The sequence below is a fragment of the Pagrus major genome, chromosome 3, assembly GCF_040436345.1.
Source record: "Pagrus major chromosome 3, Pma_NU_1.0".
NCBI classification, from domain to species: domain Eukaryota; kingdom Metazoa; phylum Chordata; class Actinopteri; order Spariformes; family Sparidae; genus Pagrus; species Pagrus major.
Window position 1 is genome coordinate 7,480,889 of NC_133217.1, and position 24,200 is coordinate 7,505,088.

The 24,200-nt window shown below is 42.2% G+C and overlaps 2 protein-coding genes across 3 annotated transcripts in view; both read left to right on the plus strand.

Annotated features, from left to right (window-relative positions):
• clasp2 (cytoplasmic linker associated protein 2) overlaps positions 1-6,251 on the plus strand; it is a 63,854-nt gene extending 57,603 nt beyond the window's left edge. Inside the window, exons 38-43 of the mRNA XM_073463499.1 lie at positions 2,619-2,808; positions 2,896-3,089; positions 3,180-3,308; positions 3,435-3,641; positions 3,753-3,869; positions 4,757-6,251. Of these exons, the coding sequence (XP_073319600.1) occupies positions 2,619-2,808; positions 2,896-3,089; positions 3,180-3,308; positions 3,435-3,641; positions 3,753-3,869; positions 4,757-4,834 (915 nt within the window). The 3' untranslated portion in view covers positions 4,835-6,251. The remainder of the gene's footprint in view (positions 1-2,618; positions 2,809-2,895; positions 3,090-3,179; positions 3,309-3,434; positions 3,642-3,752; positions 3,870-4,756) is intronic.
• A 1,902-nt stretch (positions 6,252-8,153) lies between these two features.
• ubp1 (upstream binding protein 1) lies at positions 8,154-23,820 on the plus strand. Of its 2 annotated transcripts, XM_073463003.1 has the most exons (17): positions 8,421-9,108; positions 9,269-9,647; positions 12,421-12,572; positions 15,017-15,093; positions 15,197-15,302; positions 15,396-15,502; positions 15,658-15,810; positions 15,910-16,020; positions 18,208-18,315; positions 18,565-18,671; positions 18,765-18,813; positions 19,456-19,549; positions 19,650-19,740; positions 19,859-19,977; positions 20,093-20,235; positions 21,286-21,337; positions 21,464-23,820. In XM_073463003.1, the coding sequence occupies exons 2-17, from the start codon at positions 9,532-9,534 to the stop codon at positions 21,499-21,501; spliced, it is 1,623 nt and encodes a 540-aa protein (XP_073319104.1). In that variant the 5' UTR covers positions 8,421-9,108; positions 9,269-9,531; the 3' UTR covers positions 21,502-23,820. The 2 variants fall into 2 exon arrangements, with proteins under 2 accessions (XP_073319105.1, XP_073319104.1); XM_073463004.1 differs by lacking the exons at positions 8,421-9,108; positions 9,269-9,647 and adding an exon at positions 8,154-8,359.
• Positions 23,821-24,200: the final 380 nt, after the last annotated feature.

A 24,200-nucleotide genomic window follows, 5' to 3' on the forward strand; every position in this document is an offset into this window, starting at 1 on the left:
ATCACGAACACGTCAAAAGAAGCAGATCATATACCTCATCAGAATACATTCAGAAGATGTTTAACTCGTTTTAAAAAGTCTTAATCAATAATATTCTGAATTAGACACGTATTTTTTCTGGAGCTGATAACAGAAGTTGCAAGGGAGTGTGACATCCGTGTCTTTATTATCTCTGATGAGTTGCACACTAGCAGTACCGATCGGGCAGCTGACGAGGCTCAGACCACACAGAAGCCACAAACAACGCTTACTTTTTTAATATCATTAACTTCAGTCTCTCTTTCAAACGCAACGCCAACTGAATGATCTTCAAGCGCTGCTGTCAGTGTCTGTGTAATTACCCTCCCTGCCAGAAGGGGGAGACAAACGGCCCACATTACTGGTTTAGGTCAATTAGTTTAGTAAGACATTATTTGATGAAACTTGGCAGAACAATGCAGCAAATAAAAAGATTACATAAAAATAGCTGTATTTTATGGTGTTGTGCAGCAGGAGGCGTTGTGCATTGATGATGACACCGAGTTGCTCAGTGTTACTATAGCAATGAAACATTGCTCTGAGCTGCTTACACTGAACACAGATTTAGGGGGGAAATTTAACAAACCACACCAAAACTCTTTTTTTCAATACCTTTCGGTGTTTAATCAGGCAAGACCACAGTTGTGTAAAATTGTCAAAGTTAAGGCCTAAAAACACACATAAACACAGCTACATACATGTACTTTGTCTGACCCTGACATCTGATTTGTTCCACCACTCTGTATCGTGGGAACTGAGAGTCATGCATCAAGTGTTTATGTGACAGACGACCATGAGCATAGTCCTCTCCAGCCACTGATAAAACCATGTTTATTATTTGATCTCATCCCAGCTCCTGAAAATCACAGAGAGGGTTTTTTCAGAAGGGAGCTTCCCTTTTAATATTTCCACGAGTGCTTATCTTGATACTTGTTCAGTCTAAATTCATGACCTTAGATGTCATTCCAGGTCTTGTTGCACTCCCTCCCTCCCGCCAGCCCCGCCCCCCTTTAAGGACACTGTGTACTCTGCTACAGAGGTGTGACCTCCTGACATTTTCCCATGAGGTGCATCTGAAATCTAACCAGCCCACATGTCATCAGCCTGCCAATCATAGCACACCTGACTCATCAAGCCACCACTGAGATGGTGATATTTAGTGGTTTGAGTGGTTTGACCAGTATCTGTACCTGCTTAAACAAAACACAGCCCAGCATTTAAGGATGCTTTCACATGTAAACTGTTTGTGCATTACAAATGCAATTACACTGTGTGTATTTAGTCTGGTGTGTCAGAGCTGTCAGTTAAACTCTCGGACAGACTACGTAACTGGTCTGAAAAAGTGAATCTGGTTCCAGTTTGTTTTTATTGTGAAAGCAAAGTAGGTCAGCTTCATTTAACATGAATTCAAATCATTAATTTCTATTAAATCAATCTTCTTCTCATCAACTGTTGAGAAAGTAATCTCCAAGTCAATCTACACCTGTATAGAATTGCAAGATAACTCTATAAATATGCAAGATAACATTGTAACCACGGTATGTATGCATGTCAACACACGTGCGCAGGGTTTTTTGTTGACTTATCGAAAAGTTTTTTTTTTTTAAAGTAAGAAAGACATGATGTGATAGTAATGAAAGAACCAAAGCTATAAAAAAAAAAATTAAACCCAGGGCTACACTGAACATTATTGCAAATGTGTTGGTATGCGCTCAGTGACTTTTATAAGATGCCCTCTTTTTTTTTTCCTGTTCATTATATGTGACGGATGAGGTGAATTTGCAGTCTCGAATAAATGTGTCATAATCATCAGTCATTCCTTTGTGAGCTTTATGGCTTTACTATCAGTCAGTTAGAATAAACTTGTTTTTTCGTCCATGGTCGTCCATGCTGGCGAGGCAGGATCACCTGTTAGTCCGTGACTCGATGTTTACACCTCTTGGTTTGGTTGTGATAACAGTCTGCATCAAATTGTGATCACTCACAGATGCCAGCCACCTAAATATGCCTTTTTTTTGTCATCAGGATCCATGCATTATTCCCTGAGAAATTAACAAAAATGTTGAATAACGCCCTATCGCCGCAATGGTAAAGAAAAAATTCCTGGATCAATCCCTTTCTCCAGATCCAAACAAAAGTTAATGGGGCCTATATATCCTCCCTCGGAAGAACATAATCTGACATTTTCTGAGTCCAAGGTTGAAATTTATACAGCTGGATTCACAGGGACAGGATGAATGCTGGAGGCAGCGAGATTAATCAATGGCAGATCATTTTCATATATTTTGGGCTGCCATCTTATCCTCTTATTGGAAACAGATCATGATGGTAATAAGTATGTTGGTTACTCTTTTATCACATTATACCTGGGCACAATCCCTGACAACTCATGTATTAGGATGAATATCTTTAAAAGAATTTTTGATTGCGTTCAAAAAAGAAAACTCAAATAAAAACAAAGTTCCAAAGGGAAAAAAACAAGAATTAAAAGGCAACAGTGTAATCTGTTTGTTTGTTCCGGGCAAAACAAACCAAAATACAAGTGTGAAAGTGACCTGAAACTCAGAGCCTCTTTAACAGTTTTAATTGCATCTCTGCAGGGTGACAGCGGAACAGACGGCAGAGACTTGATGGACGGAGGCCGCATGGCTCTGGACAACAAGACATCCCTCCTCAACACCCCCCTGCTCTCCTCCAGCCCCAGAGGAGCCCGTGAGCACTTCTTAGACTCTCCCTTCAAACACAGCCGGAAAGACACCAGCATGGACGACTCTGAGCATCTCACTGACGGTGCGCAAACAGACAGCAAAACTTACCATACACACTCAAAACAAATAATCTGATAATTCTAATTATTTTTCTGCTCTCTCTTAACAGATAGCAACCTGGACCAGTCGGAGCTGGTGGCCGAGCTGCTGAAAGAGTTGTCCAATCACAACGAGCGCATTGAGGAGAGGAAGGCCGCGCTGTGCGAGCTGCTGAAGCTGATTCGTGAAAACACCCTGCAGGTGTGGGATGAACATTTCAAGACCATCCTGCTGCTCCTGCTGGAGACGATGGGCGACAGAGAGGTAAAAGCACTCGTTCCTGTGGTAACACTGCAGATTGGCCTGAAGCTGAATTCTTTTCCTTCAAACCTTAAATCTTTGCATTTCTCCCAGCATGTGATCCGAACGCTGGCTCTGCGGGTGCTGAAGGAGATTCTCAGCAAGCAGCCGTGGAGGTTCAAAAACTACGCAGAGCTCACTATCATGAAGGCCCTGGAGGCTCACAAAGACCCCCACAAGGAGGTACGTGCCAACTGAAAATGGTCATATTAACCATTTCAAATTAATATAAATCCTTCAAGTTCACACCGATGATGTGCTAAGCATGGTTTATAGTGACACTACTGATGATTACGTGTGTTCCTGCAGGTGGTACGAGCAGCAGAGGAGACGGCAGCCATGTTGGCGTTGTCCATCAGTCCAGACCAATGCATCAAGGTGTTGTGTCCCATCATCCAGTCAGCTGACTACCCCATCAACCTAGCTGCCATCAAGATGCAGACCAAAGTGGTTGAGAGGGTTCCCCGTGACGGCCTGATCAGCCTGCTGCCCGAGATAGTGCCAGGACTCATACAGGTAAAATCCCAGTCTAGACAGACACATTCATACATGAATAGTTTCTCTGACTCCTTTGTTTCGAACAAAGTGTCCTGCAATGTTTGTAATCTTTGTTATCTGGTTGAACAGGGTTATGACAACTCTGAGAGCAGCGTGAGGAAAGCCTGTGTGTTCTGCTTGGTGGCCATTTATGCAGTGATCGGAGAGGACCTCAAACCGCACCTCAGCCAGCTCTCCAGCAGCAAGGTAACCTGACCTACAAGCATTCGAAAATGTATCACAGCCCAGATCTGTCTTTACACAACAAGTTAAAGCGTTTTAACAGATTGAAATCTGGCATTTTAAGATTATACATGTTACTACATTAAAAATGGGAGCAAACACTTAACGTGTGGCAATACTTTATTGTTTTTTGTAATGTTTTTATGTAGTATCATAGCACTGCTTTAGTTCCATCTATTCTAAGAAACCTCTATTCAAACTAAGATTTGAATCAGCCATGTCTTTCTTGAAAGAATTAAAGGCAGTTTTTTGTTTACATTCAAAGCGTCTGCTTCGATTGTCTGTTGTCACATTTTTGGACACCATCCTGGAACATAATCCTCAATTTGTGATGAAGTGATTCATTCATTGTTATTATTGTTGTTATTAATATTATTATTATTATTATTATTATTATTATTAAGTCAACCCTCACGCTACCTCTCATTGTTTGCGGCAGACGGTAGAACAGTTTTATGACTGCAGTGGAAGTGGTGCCAGCAGACATGGACTGAGGCAGAATACTTTGATAGATAAAAACCATATTGTGAATTTTGGAAATGATTACTTTCCATCTTTTTCCTATAAATTTTCACAACGCTCTGGATTTATTGGAAATGTTTGGATCACACGAGTCGAAAACAATCCTGCACAGCCAACACTGGAATCTAACTCTAAGTTTCAACATATTAACACGCTTTAGACATTTCAACCAAATGCACTAACTTGGCATGTAAAGACAGAGGTCTTACATGATAATAAGCTGGAGAAACTGCGTGCTATTGACCTCAGTATTCACCTTTTATGATTTCCCTGCAACCTCTAAGAGACTTATTTACATGTCTTTCCTCTGTTTGTTTTTCTGTCTGTAGCTGAAGCTGTTGAATCTGTACATCAAGCGTGCCCAGTCCGGCTCCAGCGGCAGCGAACCCCCATCTGAGGGTCTATAGGGAGACACAGCGCCCTCCTGCAGGGCAACCACAGAACTGCAACTCTGCCCACCAAACATAAACATCTGTTCATGAGCTCTCACCCACACAGACCTGAGAACAAACCACACATCCTAACACTCTCTCACAGGAGCAAACTGCTTACATTCACACCTACGCTTACACTCTCACTCACACACACACACACACAGGTACACACAGTCATACATTTCCTGTCCCACTGCAAGATGGGAGTTGTGGTGCAGAAGAGAGGCGTGTTGTAGTCCTCCGAACCATCAGACCTTCAGACTGAACTGAACCTTTACATATGGATTAAACATGCTCCACCCAGTCACTAAACACTCAAGGATGAAGATATGAAATGTCCGTCCTCTCCTGCTCCTTCTTTATATCCCCAACACAACAGTATCCCCTCTGAGTAACATCTTGATGTCAACGGGAAGTGGTGCAGCTGCATGGTTCTCATTTTTGGAGGGGCTGAGACGAACGAATGGTGCCGCCTTGTGTCTTTCTTGAAAAGCGAGTAACCGGGGCCAGGTAGACAGGAATGTAAATTTACATTGTGTCATAGTTGGGTTTATTTTACGCAACAAGGTTTTACTGCAGCGGTTTTTAAATGTCTGGAGTTTTTCTCTCTCAGTCACACAAACACACACTTGCTCTCTTTCAGAAAGGTGCTGATTAGCCTAAAAGGTACGATCGAACCCTGCGCAGCACTAACACAATGAGTCACAGTGGGTCTCACTTGCTTATAGCAAATACAGTACATAGGCAGATTCCAAAGTGTAGGAGGCGTTGTGTGCTTGGCTATGCATGAGACTAAATTTTAAAAAGAAGTTTTTATTTGGGGTCCTGATGACAGTCAGAACAGTGTGACTGGGGATTTAAATTAATGTGAACGATGTCCAGCCCTTTCACAAAAAATCAATGGTGTCCTCCGTTTCCTCGCAGCTCATCTTGGATCAGTCCTGGGCAACATGTGGAGGACAGATGAGTGTGTGCTGCTTACTACATGAAGTATGACAGGACATGGCTTATTATCACATAGTGGATATGTATCTATATATGATATTAAAATGGAATATCCAGTAACAGTGTCATTTAGGAGAGTCCCTGGCGGGGTGCACGAGCGCACCTGTGCCCATCCTTGTTTTTATTTTCTCTCTCTCTGTTGCGCGTGCCGTAGTCTCTTTCTCTCTCTTTCTCACACTTATGTTTTCTCAGCTGAGGAATTTGTAGAAATGTATTATTTACAGCTCTGAAGAAAAAAAACCTGTCACCCTTCTCCTTTCTCCTCTTCATCGTGTCTTTCTTTCCCTCCTCTTCTTGTAACATTCTAGTTTTCACTGTTGTGTTTCCTCCGTGCATTTACAAAGCTGTGCTTACAATAAAATCAAGAACTTGTACAGATCATAAACCCTGCCTCTTCTGATTTTTGCAGATGGAGACGGACAGAAAGATTAATGACAGAAGGGATATTTTACACATGTTGGTTTTCACTCATTGCATTACAGTCAATGAAATTCAACACTGAAGACTTTTGGTTGTAAACAGTTTGTCTAACTGACCCAGGATCAGTGGCAAATTATTTCCACCATATCTTCTAAAGATCTGCTATTAGGGCTACAATTTAAGATTATTTTCTTTTTTAATTAATATGTCAATTATTTTCTACATTGATTAATTAGTTGAAGACTTCTTCAAATGTCTTGTTCTGTCCACAACCCAAAGATATTCAGTCTGTTGTCATAGAGGAGTATAGAAATCGGAAACCGATTAATCGATTAACAAAATAGTTGGTGCTTGATTTAATAGTCGTTAACTAATGGATTACTTGCTGTAGCTCCTTTGCTCCACTGTCCACCTGTAACTTAAACCAGGGGGAATTTAAAACATGTAAGAATCAAGTCACTCCAGAAAAGCTTGTCCTTTTTTGCATTAATTCTACTTTACATAACAAGTTTACCTTGAAGCACACAGGAGGTTGAAATAACAAAGGATACGATTGAAAGAAAGAAAAAAAAATCTACCAAACTACAGTTATTTTTTAGTTGATTTGTCTCTTTTGCCGTCAGTCCTTGTGAAACACTGGATACTTTTCACTCTTTGAGCATCTAAAAATCATTGAAATGAAACTGTTCAGGGTGGAAAAATGTCTCTTTGGTTAAACTGCTCTTAATGTCTATAACCTGTTAGGTTTTAATATTTTTTATTATTCTGCTGACTTTATAAATGTTCGATGATTTAAAAAAAACAAGATTGTTTTTAAGCTCTGGAACCACTGTTAAAGTGGACTAATCCAGACATGCAGTGCAAAATATAACATTTATGATATTATGTCTTATGCAACAGCCACTTGAGAAAGCGGTGTTGAATATCATGTATGCATATGTCTCTGGGCTGTAAATTTAGGTGCAGCTAAAGAGGCCAGATACAGACTGTAAATCATTGGCCTCCAAGCAGTCACCGACTGTCTGCCAAGCCCCTGCAGTTAAGACACTGTCTGTCCTCGCAAAAGTTCACTAACTTAGAGGAATATAAGTGCGTACAATATACTTGTACTTTGAGTATATGCATTTTATTTTACTGTATAGTTCTTCTCCAGTATAATTCAAGGAGAAATAATATTAAAATGTGAACACTTTTACATGCAAACAAGTTTATAAAGCAATAATCACCTTCACCTCGACCAGTTGCAACAGAAAAATGCTATTTACACATTAAAGGATGAGTTCACCCAAAAATGAAAATTCAGTCATTATCTACTCCCAAACATGCAGATGGGAAATCAGGTGAATTTCTTTTGTCCACAAAACTTTTCTGGAGCTTCACAGCAAAACAACGTTGCAGCATTCTGCTAAACAACTGAAGTAGATGGGGACTTGTTTTAAAACAGAAAAAAAGCTGCATGAGGCCATTTTATGTTTTTTATTTTGGTTGTTTTTATACATTTTAAAACAAGTCCCTATCTTCTCCAGTTGTTCAGGAGAATGCTGCAACTCTGTTTTGCTGCGAAGCTCCAGAAATGTTTTGCGGTCTTCACCCGACTCTCCATCGGGGTGATTATATAATGACTGAATTTTCCTTTTTGGTTGAACTTTTCCTTTAACGTATCAGAAATGACAACAATCTTCTGAATATAGACTTCGGGCTCATGAGGAGTCAGATGTGGGGGGGACAGTCTTGCAGTCATGAGGCGGGTCTTCCCCTCCTCGGGCCAAAATAGCGCGTGTCCTGCTCGGAAAAAACGTCGCCACCCCAGAGACCTGAACACGCGCTTCGTCCAGGGTCCGACCGGGTGGATAATCATTAACCAGACCGACAAGTCTGCCGCCACCTGAGGAGCAAACTCTTCTGCACCTCACAGACATGACACCGACATGAGCTGCTGTGTGGACCTCCTCGGTACCGGTCGTGTTTATTCGAAGTGAAGACGCGCTTCAGCTACGCGATGTTGTTCTGGCAGCCCTACACTGAAAACTTCCGAGCCCCCGTACAGAGACAAGGCGGCGGCGGGTTCACACGGTATGAGCTGATAAACACAAGGGTGACATGTTTATTTAGTTTGTTTTATAGTTCTCCGTCACACATGTTAATGAGTAACTATTTTGGTTATCGCTTCCTCTCACGTTTGAACCAGTGAGCCGTGTCGCTCCGTGGGTTGTTGCAGTATTTCTCCTCTCCCAGTGCTCATCTTTGTTGACAGTAATGACTTAGTAGGTGCATTATAGTTTCTGAGCGGCAGAGCGCAACTACAGTTGGACACAATGACGGAAGCTCTAAGGTTTGTGATTGGCTAATCTCCCTGCGCTGGGCACAGAAGGCGCCCTCTGATTGGTCGACCGCCTCTCCTGGCATCCTTCCTGAGGCTGGCGGTGGCAGCCCTGCAGGCTTCACAGACCGACAGTCTGAATGCTGAGGGAGCCATGTTGATGCTTGGTTTTGTATCAACCGCTGCACTTTGGATGGTTAAAGGACTGCGTCTCAAGGACTGGGAGCCTTAGCGGTGATTCCAGCCCCGCGATGAGAAGAGGAGAGCGGGTTGGGATGGTACAGGGAGCGCCAGAGGAGAGCCGCCCCTAGGTCACCGGACATCACACAGTTGATTCAAAGCAAGTGAAGTTGATGCTAGCTAGCCTGATAGCTAGGTAGCAACAGCTGTGCGGACGCTGCGTGGGATGCGGCGGGTGGACTAAAACAAAAATCATCCTCTCTGCTTGTTGCCTTTTTTTGGGCTAACGTTAGCTAGACTGATTGAAGACGCTGTGCCTGAGGTAACGACTGCGCTGCTGGATTCATGCTAGCTTGCATAAGTTGCCTTTGTAGAGCTAGCTAACTGTTAGCTAACGTTAGCATGTTGACAATCAGCTCGCATCTTCAGTCACGACCAACATTTCGCTAGCTGAGTGGACTCTAACTTATCGTTACTTTCAGGCAGTCTGCCAGTTGTGGAGCACTGCGTTTGGTGATTGAAGCCCCTAAAAATCTCGAGTGGAGATATGGCGATACGTCCAGTCTCTGTGGAAAGCTACCAGTTCGCCTGCTCAGCTTGCCAAGGAGCGGCTAGCGGGCTAGCAGCATAACTTTCCTCTCACGGCGTCACTCAGAAGAACCCACTTCCTCGCTAGCCGACCTCTCGTACCTGAAGCAAGCTGGCGGCCCTCCGAGTAGAAGCCGAGGACAAGGAGCTGGGGCCGATGGCCTGGGTGCTGAAGATGGACGACGCCACCATAGAGTCGGGGCTGGTGCACGACTTCGATGCCAGCCTGTCCGGCATCGGGCAGGAGCTGGGGGCTGGAGCCTACAGCATGAGGTTAGAGACGGGGTCAACATGCCAACATGCCCAGCTTCAACAAACACACACTCTGTCTGGAAGAGTTCATATTACACCCCCTGTCTGTGTGTGTTATCCCCTTTGTATTGAGTGTGATGGCTTCTCTTTGTTTTGGGATTTGGAGTAGGGCAGCCACTGTAGGGTGCTACGATCAGGGACAAAGATTAATTTCTCTGAAAACACACAAAGCAAAGGAACAACATGTGTTACACTGTGAGCTTCAAATGTGTTTCATTGGTTCACCCTGTTGCTTGGGTTTTTGGTGAGTTGCCAAATGGAGACCTAAAGTTTGTGTACACTTCAAGATAACTCAGAGGAAGCCTGCAGTTGAGGCCCTGTTTTGGCCCCTCGAAACAGCTCTATGGCTTTGCTAAAGACCAGTGTGTGTGTGTGTGTGGGAACAAAAGGCTGTACATTATGTCAAAGGTGACGGGTCTGATTATAGTATTTTTAATTAGAAAACTTCCTAAAAGGGTCAGTTGACTTAGAGGTATAGGTGGCATAAGTTTCTGTCCTCTCCCATGCAGCTTAAGAAACACCTAACTATCCTTTTATTTTAAATTAAATGATTTTTTTCAACAATCTTTATTATAGTATTGATGTAAACGACAAGGGTGTTTCTGACTGATGATCCATGATTATCAAAATTCATTTTGAGGGAAATAATCTCATTTAACTCTGATGCATTAAGCAATTTTGTTAGAAGTTTGGCAATCTGACTAAACTTTGACAATCATGGATAATCAGTCAGAAACATTCTCATTTTGTCAGAATAGTTCCCTGATTATATTGGCCGAAGTTAGAAAACATTTCTTATCAAAGTAAACAAACTTAAAAATCGGGCCAGGCATTCAATACCAACTCTCGACCCTTTAAGATTTTCAACTGTAATGTGTCTAGCAGCAAAAGTTGGTAGTGTGTGCAAGGTCTGGTTTTTGATCATTTGACAAAACAGATTCACCGCAGGCTTTCTGATTAAGTTGCTGTTTAGAGCTTTTGATCAAATCACACAATCTTCCTCAGCGACAGTCTGTCCAGTCGTTATCGAATTTCAAATGTTAAAATTTCCTTTTTTAAAACATGCTAAAACTTGTTTACATTCACCAAATTGTGGTGCTGAAACTGATAACATTATGTCCTAGTAGCCACAAACAAGTTACAAGTTACAGGAAATACATGCAGCTCTGAAACTAATTTTTCCATGTTAACTTTGATGTGATCCCAACATTTCTTCCTAAATGTGTCATCTCATGAATCAGTGGCACAGTGGTTAGTCAGCGCTCCTTGTTGATAATTTGTCTGCGGTATTTTGGTATTGTTGTAAACCACCTGTTCAGTTAGTAACTCCTGGTATGTCTGCGCCGTGTTACGTAATAGGTTATGGGAGGTGATGATATTTGTGTGACGAAGGCAAGGATCCCAGGGCATGCATGTGTCTTATCAGCTGCGGCCTCCTCAGCCATCTGCATTTAGCGTGAGTTTATCTGAGCGTGACGTGGACTAGTGCTAGACTCCTGTGAGAGTAAGCAAGTTAACTAATACTCAAGCGATGGTGTTGCATCTAAGTGAATTAGTAAAATTAGAGAGTTTGTGTGGTGTCAGTGGCTCCAGGAGTAGTGTGCTATCTGTGTTGCTGGGGTGGGTGGGTTTGCGGGGCATGTTTGGAGTCAGCAGCTGGTAGGAACAGAATGTCTCAGTGTGTCAGTGGAGCCAGCTCCTCAGATTTCAGGAAGCAGATGTAGTTTTCCTGGGCAGCGGGGGCTAACAGCGTTGTGGTACCCACTCGGCAGAGAAAACGCATCAGCAACTAATCAAGAAAGGTGATTTGAGGGTGAAAATCCAGCAGGCTGCCGTTTGTAAGACTTTGTTGTTTGGAGAAAAGTGCTGCAGGAATGTCTTGAAATTGTCGGGCTGTTTTTGTTGATGTTTTTTTTAAGTGTGGCTGAGGTTTAGAGCAGCAGCAGCATCACTTGCCAAAAAGTTTTTCCAGGTAATGAGATGCCATGATCTGCATTTCTTTGCTCTTTTTCTGCACAGGCACTGAGATCTGCACACACACACACACACACACACACACTTGTGCCCCCCGCTCACTGTGCACCCGTTGACACTCCTGCAACATTTGTCAGGGTGAGCTGAAGACGGGTTGGTTGTCTCGATTGGCTGCCAAGTGTGAGAGATAGTGTGTGTCAGCAGCAGCTCAGGCTATCTCTGGGTGTTTTTGTTCATTTATCCCGCTGCACCCTCATGCATACATAATAAGAGAGCCATTTGATCGATGGAAAGCCTTCGTCACTTCTTCTAAAATAAGCTGATCCATTTTATAATTCCACAGGGCGTGGAGGTAAAAATTGAGCATGCAACAGTTTAAATAGCACAGTTTGGTGTGGTTTTTTTTAGAGATAAACTGCAAAGTTGTTTAACGAGAACGTCCAGTCTCTCCAAATAAAGGCAGGGTTTCTTTTTGCTTTAAGGGAGTTCATGGTGATTATGTTGCCATAAGGATGGGCCCCACGTGTCATTGGAGATTCAATAAAAGCTTTCGAATTTTTAATAAATAACAAGCCAAAACATTGAGAGGCCTGAGGCAAGGAAAATGCGCCAATTAAGCTGTTCACGGAAAACTTCTAAGCTCCCACAACTGTTCTGTTATGATGGAGTCTTCTGTTTTCTCGCATGTCTTTTCTGCCTCACACTCATGCTGACTGTGTTGTTGTGTTCCTCTCCTCTCTCTTCTGTCTCTTCCTCTCAGCGATGTGCTGGCTCTGCCAATCTTCAAGCAGGAGGACTCCAGCATTCCTCCTGAAAACGAGACCAAAAATCCCCCATTCCAGTATGTGCTGTGCACCGCCACGTCGCCCGCTATCAAGCTGCATGACGAGACGCTCACATACCTAAACCAAGGTGAGATGCACGATATATGCACTCAGGAGAAATGTTTTGGTTTTACTTCTCCTTAATTTCTCTTTGAATATGTGTTGCTTTGTTTGTCTGCTTAAACAACTAAAACTGCACATTAAGACTTCTGTATTTGATGGTTCATACATACATGTCGCACTTCTTTGTGCTCTACCCATCTTTTAACATCAATAAATAATTAGCACATAAATTTATTGCACATTAGTGTAATTACTGTAAAATGAAACCATTGCTGACGTGAGCTCTTTTGGCCTGTGCTCAGCGCCGTCAGTTTGGCGATGATGGATGCATTGCTTCATGGCACAAATGAAGATTAACTTTATTTAATGTCATTTAAAGGGATTTACAAGAATGGAGGAAATCATAACATCTTCTTTTCTTATGAGAAGCAGCAACAGATGTGAACATGTATATATGTCTTTATATGCTTTACTGCAAGACAGATGTTGTAAGTCAATTATTACAGATTAACAGAATAAGACATACATTTCCCCAGTGTGGAATTATTAAGAATTGTTAGCGCAGCAAAAATGCAGCTTCAGGTCACTTATTTGCTCATGCAAGAACATTTTTCCAAACCACTGAGTGTGCTGTTTGAAGATGATAATCTGTGTCAGGATGGCATATTGTGTGCCAAGTATACCGTGTAGTCAAATGTATAAGTTTGGTAGAGAAGGGAATAGTCCTGCGGTGCCAGTATAATTGCGTTAACAGGGAGCCTACTATTCCGATTATTATCAGTTTAAAAGCACAAACAGAATAAAAATGCTTCCTTTATCTGAATTAACAGGCCCAAGCCGGTAGCAGCGGGGTAGTTTAAACCTTTTTATAAACCCATTAAATTAAAAATTGTCCCATGTAAACAATAAAACCTGATCATTTTCAGGCTGCGTTCTTTCTGAGCATGCACATCGTCTTGATGTATATGCGTGGTGATGTACGGTGATGTACCGAAGATAGCGGCTTCTAAGGTTAACTGGTCTACTGGTCTAGAGTTAATACAAATCTTAGAGAACTTAATAAAATCGGATGCCTAGACAGCAGAAACATTTGAAGTAGTGACTTATTCAAACAAGTCTACAAGAAAATGAAGGAAGCAAGATAGACTGGCGTGTTGAACAAATTATAAACTAATAAATATCAGACAAGGGAGAGGAATGCATGACGTAACATCACTTTTGTGCGGATCACACAGCTGTTCCGATTAAATTCATTGTTGCATATAAACAACAGACCCTATTAATCCCAACCCATGTAAACTGTTGACCTGAAATCTTCAAGTCAACAGTTTACATGTCATTTATAGAAGTTATTTGAACTCAACTTCTTGAGGTATGTCTTTACACCGTGCACCACAATCTTTAGAAGTATGTTGCATGTCAAACCATGTGAGATGGATCTAGTCCTGGTCACAGTCTGTGTCAAACTGTTTCATATCAGTCATGTCAGATGGTGTGAGGAATACCTGTATTGACAAAAGGAACTCGCGTCATCCGTTTGCACCACCCTCATAAAATTTATTGAAACAATAAATAAGCTTTGATCATAGTGCAGGTACCTGGTAAAGGTTAAACAGGAGCAGGAGATTGGGTAGAAGGACGGCAACATGAAATTCTAATTTCCTGCAGCCTCTCTTTGGTCACTGAAGCTCTACATCAGCTTGAGATCTGTTGGGCTTTTGTCGCAGTACAATCCAAGACCAACGTTTTTGATCGACAGCCAAAAATTCCAAAGCCAAATTTCTCTCCAGTAGTCAACTTTTGTATGGGACAACTGGAAAATCCCACAGCTTAAATAGCCTTCACATTAAACATTGCATTGGAAACCGAGAGCTTTGTCTCAAGCTTTACAAATAAAATCTGCCATGAAGTAGTCTCAAATAGCGAAACCTTCCGCTGCAGCACTCTGTCAGCGCTGGAGAACAGTCTGGCTGCACCAATTTGTATTCTAGTAATACAGTTAAAATAATGCTTTAGCTTGTTTTTTATTTCTCCCATCAGAAGAAACTGTAAAAGATGGTAGTGTGAAAGGGGGAATTAGAGTAACTTGCCAATTTCAACGTCTAGGTTTGATACCTCTGAGGTAGTTGTTGTTGTTGTTGTTTCACATAGCGACAGGGATTTGAAAACAGTAACACGTAGATAGCGGGAGGAAGAGGGGAACCAACTGTCTACATCCGTTGAGTCAGACTAGCCACAAAGACAACTCTTAGATAAGTACCTCAACAAAGTTTTACAAAAAAGTACAGCCCTTAAACCATACAGAGATTTCAGTCTCAGCTAAATTATATGGCAACAAAAACTATTATCTTTAAGGAAACCATTAGAGCACAGGGAATAGCTGTGTTCACTCCACTGTCTTTTGTTTTTAAAATTGCTCATTTTTTGCCACCTCATGCATCATGTTTCTTTCTCTCTTTTCTCTCTCAGGCCAGTCTTACGAGGTGCGTATGTTGGACAACAGGAAGCCAGGGGAGCTACCAGAGATCAATAACAAGATGGTGAAGGTGAGAGTATCCTCACAGCTGGAGGACAGCTGGACAGGAACACTTTTATTTATCCCGTCAAGTACACACCTAACATGGCGTGTGTGTGTGTGTGTGTGTGTAGAGCATAGTGCGAGTGGTGTTTCATGACCGCCGGCTGCAGTACACGGAGCACCAGCAGCTGGAGGGCTGGAAGTGGAACCGTCCAGGCGACCGTCTTCTTGACATCGGTAATGATGCATAGCAAGAAATGTTTACCTTAACTGTGCCGTGTGTGATGTGGAGCTCAAATATCTGTGTGTGTCTGTGTGTGTACGTGACAGACATCCCCATGTCGGTGGGCATTGTGGAGCCGAAGACTCACCCCTCCCAGCTTAATGCGGCAGAGTTCCTGTGGGACATGAACAAAAGAACTTCTGTTTTTGTGCAGGTAACACACACAAACACACAGCCTCACTCACACAAACCACAAACACACACACACAGCAGCTCCCTTTAGTGCCATCTGTTGGGCGTGCCACCGGATTTCCACATCAAACGCATATTTTGATCACACTCGTCCTCTTGTCTCCCCGCTGTCCGCAGGTGCACTGCATCAGCACAGAGTTCACTCCCAGGAAGCATGGCGGCGAGAAGGGCGTCCCCTTCAGGATCCAGTTCGACACGTTCGCCCAGGGAGAAAGTGGAGAGTACGCAGAGCACCTCCACTCTGCCTCCTGCCAAATCAAAGTCTTTAAGGTATACACTCACTCTATCACAGGTGGGCTTTTTATACCTATTCAGTCTATTAAATCTTGTCTTTCATTTCCGGCCTCCTCTTCTCCTTTTCCTGTTTAGCCAAAGGGCGCGGACCGTAAGCAAAAGACAGACAGGGAGAAGATGGAGAAACGCACACCTCAAGAGAGGGAAAAGTACCAGCCTTCTTATGATACCACTATCCTGTCAGAGGTCAGTATGCTGCAGCCAAGGATTGTCAGGCCTTACAAACACGAAACTAGGCTAAATACTACCAGGTATGCTGCTTCAGTTTTGTTTGGGGGGGGGATAACCATGTTAGTGAGTCGAATATATTTCTGCAAAGTGGCTGGTAAGGGGCCATGCTGGTGTTTTAGCTTGTGCACCGCAAATGACTACGACATTGCCAACCATTTTCTCAAGCATGCATTAATTGGAATGAATGTTCACCATCCAAACAGCCATTTTAGGTCTGCAACTAGCAGTTTTCTCAGATCCAAAGGTGACACCTTCACATTCTATTTGAAAACTTCAATATATTCAATTTACAGTGATGTACAACAGGAAAAAAGCTGAGAAATGCAGCAATTGCTCATTTTTAAAAAGCTGTGACGAAAGATTTATTCCATTTTTGCTTAATAACTGACACTAACTAATGCTTATCCTTCATCAAAATTGTTGCCAACTAATTTTCTGCCAACCAAATGTTGGATTAATCCGCTTTGATTATCGAGCTTTGAAAAAAATCTACCGAACAGCAGTCACTTAAATTCGCGGAGCTACCAAATTCACATACATTTTTTATTCTTTACCCATTTTTATCTGGCTTTGAATTTTTTATTTATTTATTTATTTTCCCCAACGAGATATAAAATTAAAATGCTGTTGGCAGTTGACACACAGATTGTTCGACCCCAGGAAAAGGGAATATTTTTGCAAATGGCTTGGAGTTTTAAAGGCAAGATTTGCTCTTTCTTTCTCTCTCTTTTTTTTTTTTCTTTCTGTTGGATATTTCGAAGTTTCATCTGTTCAGGGCACCCCAGTAGCTCAGTTGGTAGAGCCTTTGCTGCATGTGCTCCCCCGTCTCTCTCATCCCCTTTGCTGTCGATCTTCAGTCTTTGACTGACTTTGAAAAAACAGAAAAATAATAATTAAAAAAAAGAAGTTTCGTTTGTTTGGAAATAGCCACTTAAAGGAAAGTTCGAAACAAATGTGAGTACTTGTGTGTTGAAATTTCAGAGCATAGTGTCAGTGACTAATAAATAAAGAGAAGTCATGACACAGTCGTTAGATGGAAGAGCTTCTCACAGGTTCATCAATAAACAACCACAGAAAAGATTTTAGAACAATGTGCTCAGTGCATCATAATATGATGATTATTCAACTTGCCAAAAGAGTCAAAGTGATGGATTGTTCACTGCGATGGATTATATGTCATCTCCAGGAAGTTTTAATTCTGTTGCAACATCGACAGAAACCAGTGTCTGCTTAGAAGACAGAATGGAGACTGCACAGTTCATATAAAATCTGGAAACTTTGGAAAATGCTTAATATGAACCGTTATTTGTTCAAGGTTAGGAATATGCTTGAATTTTAATATAATCCTTTTAAAAATGATCAATTTTGAACATAATCTGGCGTTTCATCCACACAATCACTCAAAAATCATTCGTCATTTGTTTGTTGTCTTCTGGTGTCACAATTAGCGAGCATTTAATGTTCATGATTAAGCATACAAAGTTACTGTATGTATGATGGAATTCAGTAAACTTTATTTTTCCCTGTTGCATTTATATTATCAATTTGGATAAAATGTCAAAGGCTTTGAGAGTCTGGAAGTTGTTGTTGTAGATATCTGAAAAGTGCTTACATTTTACTCTTAAATAATCTGTAAGAAACCCTGCATCTGGTATGCTTCAGGAAGTGGTTGGCAGTAATGTTAAGATGCATCTGATGTCATGAGCAGTTCAATTTGAGGACAGCCTTTAACGGTATACACTCACAAGTATTTGTGAAATGGCGTCTCTGCTCATTTTTTTCCAATAATGTTTTAGTATTTGGTGATGTATGTCAGGTGAGGTGCTCACATCCACAATAAAACAGGAAAACCCTGCACAGTTTGCATGATATGAGCTAAAATGTACATAAAAACACAGGTCCTTCGATTAAGCTTTTTTTAAAATCAAAGTACAGATGATAAGGTTTTGTCTCTCTGATGTTTTATCACAGCTTTCATCTGAAAAAAAAAAGAAATCTGTGCCTGAGCAGTAATTTAACATGTTCTGAGACTACCCTCAGGTTCTTCACTCTGTGTGTGATTTAAGTGTGTTCTCTGAGTTTTTGGTCATGTTTGCATGTCTGTCACCGACTGGCTTACCTCTGCTGTGTGTCTGTTCATAGACGAGGCTTGAACCCATCATAGAGGATGCGGGTGACCACGAGCTGAAAAAGTCAAGCAAGCGGACACTTCCCGCTGACTGTGGCGACTCCCTGGCCAAGAGAGGCAGTGTAAGCACCCTCCTCGACTCTCCTCCCCATTAATCCATCCACAGTCTGCCCCCTGTAGACACCCAGCTGTTTAATGTGTTTAACTGCAGATGGGGTTGAGACGGTGCAAAGCTAATTTCCCAATCCACCTTTGACTTTTCCTCCACCTTTATGCCTTTCAGTTTTGGGATATCTGGAGTTGGCCTACAGCATTAATTAATCCAGTAAGTCTGATTCATTGGGTATTTATATATGTGTGTCTCCTCTCAGTGCTCCCCGTGGCCGGACAATGCCTACGTCAGCCCCAACCAGGCAGCTACTCCCTCCTTCTCCTCCGCCCCGCTGTCCACCTATACAACCTCCTCAGTACCGGACAGGTAACCATGTCACCATATCTGTGTGTGTGTGTGGCCTTTAACCGAGGTGTGTGTTGATCTCACCTCTCTTAAATGTCGTCTCTTGTGTTGTAGTGACTCGTCCTCACCCAATCACCAGGCAGACCCTGGCAGCAACTCGGAGGTTAGTCTGCACTCTTCTTACAGACAAAAGCAGACATTTTAAGATGTCACAGTAGAAAAAGCCCAGATGTAAATAATAAAATAAACAATGGCCAATTCCATTCAGCGTCCTGGTGTTGTGTACGCTGTCTCACTGTTGTATTATAAATGTAACTGGTTACAACTGTGCTTCAGATTGGCTAGTATGAATTGGTCTATCATGATAATTACGATAGTTAGGACTTATCATACATTACTTAACGACTTATCGATACACGTACATGATCTCAATCATTTTTGCTGACCCTGATGAAGCCCACTGTGTTCACATTTGTGTGTGTTTACATAAGAGTACTGAAGCATTATTTCACATTTTATTTATTGTTTTGGTTGTGTGGTTTCATTTTATTTATGTATTATGCTAATATTATGGTGAATTGTGTCAGAATATTTGACTTTTCATTTCTTAACTGATAATGGTAAATAAGACAGATCAGTGGCAAAATAATTTAATCAGCAGTCGCAGCCACGTCAAACATTTAGAGCTGCGCAGTGTTGTATGTTTGCTCAATGGGACTGAATTGGTGGGGAAACTAAACCTCAAATCCAGATGTGGAAGTATGTGTTCTGTGTTGATGCCCTGTGTGTCTCTGTCCCCCTGCAGCAGCTGAGCCCCACTGCCTCCATCCAGGATGCACAGAAGTGGCTACTGAAAAATCGCTTCAACTCCTACACACGACTCTTCTCTCACTTCTCAGGTATACACACACACACACACACTGTCAAACACACTGTAACATGGATTGAATGTTGTAACATCTGCAGTGCAAGTGACCATCCCTCTCACTTGTTATGTAGGTTCTGATTTGTTGAAGCTAACCCGGGACGACCTGGTTCAGATTTGTGGGCCGGCAGATGGCATCAGACTCTTCAATGCACTTAAATCCAGGTGTGTGTCTTTGTGTGTGTTTTTGAGGTTGTGTTCACCTGTATGAGCAATAAGAAGGTGACAGTATTTTTTTTCATTTTTCGTGTGTGTGTGTGTGTGTGTGTGGCCGCATGTGCAGGTCTGTGCGTCCCAGGTTGACCGTGTACGTCTGTCAGGAGTCCCCTCGAGAGAGCCCCCTGCTGGAGAGACACGGCAGCAATGAAAACGGAGAACACAGCATCTCCTCTAGTTTACACGGTAAACAAGCTCTGTGTTTTAACAGCAGCCCGACACTGATATGAATCTATGGAGTAATGCAGTGTGTGAATATTAACATACGTTCAAACCTGTTCTCTGCTCTGTGTCTGTGCAGTGTATCATGCTCTGTACCTAGAGGAGCTCACAGCCGCAGAGCTGATCCGCAAGATGGCATCTGTGTGCTGTCTTCCACTGGGCACGATCAACCAGGTGTACAGACAGGGTCCTACAGGCATACACATCCTGCTCAGTGACCAGGTACCAACACAAACACATGCACAGACCCTTTTCTTCTCCATTAGCACTTTAAAATCTCACTCTCAGCAGTGGAGGGCTCTTTATCAAGAGGGACGGTATAATTAAATAGGTAGACTGTGGGATACACTGAAAAAAAAACATCACCATGGATTCTGTTAGACTCCTTGATCGCTCAGCTTTCGAGATGTGCTTTGTTCTGCTTTTGTAACATCTGCAAAATGATGAGCACCTGTTCAAGATAGTCTGTGCTAAGGTTGATTTTTTTAAATTGATGTGATGAGTATATTATATTATAGGGTCCAAGAAAAATTAGATTAATTATGAATAAATGATCTCCTGTTTTTTATTACACTTCAATTCCTGTGAATTTTGTCTAAACCCTCCAATCCAACCTATGGAAGACGCTAAAGATCCATAAACCATAATATTTCGGCTCTCAGATATTGATATTGGTATCTAGGCTTGTGCAAGTTTCATCTTGGTCTACCGATGATCTGTCCTTTTTGTTTTGTTTTTATTTATCATTTTGAAAGACCAAACTAAACCAGAACCCGAACACTCTTCATTTACTGTCATAAGTAACAAAGAAAAGCAGCAAATCCTTATATTTAATAAGCTGAAACCAGCAAATGTTTGACATTTCTGCTTGAAAAATGACTGAAACAGTTAATCAGTTATCAGAATAGTTGGCAATAAAAAAATGTTTCCATTAACTCATTGATAAATCGACTCTTTGTTGCAGCTCTGTTCCAAACAAATGCAAAAATAGAGCTGAAATGAACGGGACAAAGAGTAAATGGCACGACTGATTCACTCTGTGCAGAGAAAGAAATGAGCTGTGCGTCACTATTTTGTGTGCTGGAACAGCAGCTCTTCTGTCTATAGTGTCACTTATTTGCATGTCATTTACATTCTCACAGACTGACTGTACTGTGTTGTACCTCCTCTCCTAACTCTGAATGCTCTGTCCGTCCTGTCAGCCACCACTAAAACATTAAGGAACCTTTAGTTTGATTAGTTCCCTTTCAACATGTCTGTTTTGTCTTCCAGATGGTTTACAACTTGCCTGACGAGAGCTGTTTTTTGATCAGCACAGTCAAAGGTGAGCTCATAATGCACCAGTAGCCTCTCTCATTGTCATTTGGCCTATAACAAGGCTCTGTAGATGATTATTTCACAAGGATTTAATGAACTTCTTCCTTCATCACGTTCGTCTCTCTCTCTCCAGATGAACTGGGCGAAGGACTCCATCTAATCCTGAAGTAGTGAGGAGGACAGATGGCATCACTAATACTCCACCCTCTGTTTTGGAGCTGAAGCCTCCCTCTGTCCCTCTCCGCCTGCCTCCACTCTTTCCTTGTACTTCCTCCCGTTCTCTCCAAACGTTTGCTCGATGGAAAGCAAGAGAGACTGCGCTAAAGCCATGTAAATGTTAGAATCTGACATGGGTGTGTCCACTGTTTCATATTGAAAACACTATATAACGGAGGAGACTGGATAAAAGAGGAGAGACTGGGGGGATATGGTGTCAGGGGAAAGATAATGATGTATGTATTTTGATTTTATTATTTTATTGTTTGTCTTTTTATATGGTTTCTGTGGGAGAAGGGAGGGGAGGGAGGCTCCAGGAGAGGGGAGAGTAGCGTTCTGGCTGGCAGGAGAAGGAAAGAAAGCAGACTTTTCCTTATTGCTCGTTGCCCTTCTTACACAACGCGCACAACCAGCACTAGGCCAGTATTTGATAACCTGTACTGCTGAACAGCATGCGATCTCAACATACTAACTTGCTTAAAGGAGGATCCCAACGTACTCTGCTTGTTTAACATTCTTGACGGGGTTGTCTTAATAAGTAAACCATTTATTGATCAGCTGAGCTTGATAACCCCTGAAGTATCCAGGCTAAATTTGTGGAAGTGGCGTCATTTGTGGATGTTGACACCAACATTCAATTTTTTTTTTTTGCTTGGACTTTGTCGGACTGATTTCATTAACTTTCGTCACATAGAGGTGGCCTATGTGATTTTTTTTTTAGACTTCCAGCCATATCTCTGTCCCACCCAGCTCAACTCCCTTAACGTACGTCCTGTTTTGCCTGCGCTTTTTACCGTTTTTAGTTAACGCTTTATTTATGGATCAGCTGTTTCTCTCGCTCTCATTGAATTTACTTGTTTCTGGTGCCATATAGGCTTTTTAACTCAATCGTGTAGTCTCATTCACAATCACAGTGCACACGCACCTCGTCTTTGACTCCTCCGCTTTCTGTGCTGACTTTGAAACACTGGTTTAGAGGAGTGTGGTTTACGCCCTCTGGGATTTTGGCCATAAACGTGCAACATAAGACAGACGTGGAGTAGTAACGCCTATCCAAAAACCTACTATTATGTGGACCAAAACGGGTTTCAGATTAATAGGCACTTTCTGAGGAAAAGCCTCATTGGCTCTGTACATCTTGGTCACTTGAAGCATTCATAGAACTGATCAGATGGCTAATTAAACCCTCATCTAGTGGAGTTGCTTGTGCGCTGCATGTACATAATAATAATAATGAACCCCCCACCAGGATCTGCTCTGCTAGAAACAACCAGACACACAGCAGGCTGGTAGTATCACTGCAGTAGCCTTGTTTCAGTAGTCTTATCCTGTAGGCTAGAAAACCATGGCAGCTCCACATCCATCTTCAAAATCTTGTGTTTTTAGTGTAGCTGAACACAGGAAGTTACAGGTCACGTGTTTCCAGTGCACGTACCTTTTGAAAGGTGACAGGAAGTCTCACCGTAGGTTTAGTTGAACCCCTTTTGATTTTGGTGCACAATGTCTGGCAAAGTGCATACAGTTTGCACGCCTCTAAGTGTCAGATGGTGTGAGCGTGTGTGTGTGCATGTGTATCATTTTCCGTTCTTGCAAAGAAAACTTAATTATGTCAGTAGTCGTCATGAACTTTTCCCTGTTGGTATGATGAAACTGTGTTTAGCTTGCTGTTTAGTAAAGAGCATGTGGAAGATGGGGGGGGGGGGGGGAGGGAGGGAGGGAGGGAAGGAGGGATGATTTCAGTGTAACCCCTCCTTTTTCCAGATGTTAGAGACCAAGTCTGCACTGAAAAATCACAAAACTCAAGCTTGATGTGTAGTCAGTAGTCCTACAGCCACACCCTCTTCTTATCCGCCTATCAGAAGGAGAACAAAAGAAAAAAAAGAAGCGTCTGTGTTTTAGTCTCACCATGCGCCAGAGCCAGGACTGTAGCTCTTGTGGTGTTTACAAGGACATGAGTACCACAGCACAGTAAACTGTGTTCATCGACTCAAAGATTAGTGAGTAACAGAGCGGATGTGATGCCAAGTCAGGCAAACTCTGGTGAGAAGTTTTGGTCCCCTGAAGGCCTGACCAGTCGTCTGTCTGTCTGCGTGACTGAGTGTGTATGTGTGTGTGTGTGTGTGTGTGTGTGAGAGAGAGAGTGTGTGAGCAGGAGAGGTGACCACCGTTCATGTACAGCCTAATGTCAATGATGATGCTTCTCATGTGCACAGTATCGTATGCTGGAGATGTACACAACCACATGTGCTGGGAATAAATGATTTCATAACTTTCTCTGGTGTCCTGCTTCATTGTAGTTGTGAAGAAGAGTATTCAGTTGACACAAGCGCAGGAGTAGAAGCAATTTTAAGGATTTTAACAACTTTTTGTGGAAAGAAACAATATCAGAAACATTTAAAATCAAAGTACAGGGTTTTATTTACATTTTCAAACACCTTTATAATAAAGCATTTTATATTTCCTGACATTGAACTGAAGCGTAGTTATCTTTTCTCAAGAGGACAGAGAAATGGGTAACGGCACAAGTGTGCATTTCTCAGAGATCCTCAAAAGCTCTTTGGGCAGTCAGAATCCTAAAAAAGCATTTGTTGCTTATGCAGGGGCATCATTTTCAGACTCGGGCACCATGAACAACTGTCTCTTGTGGTATCGCT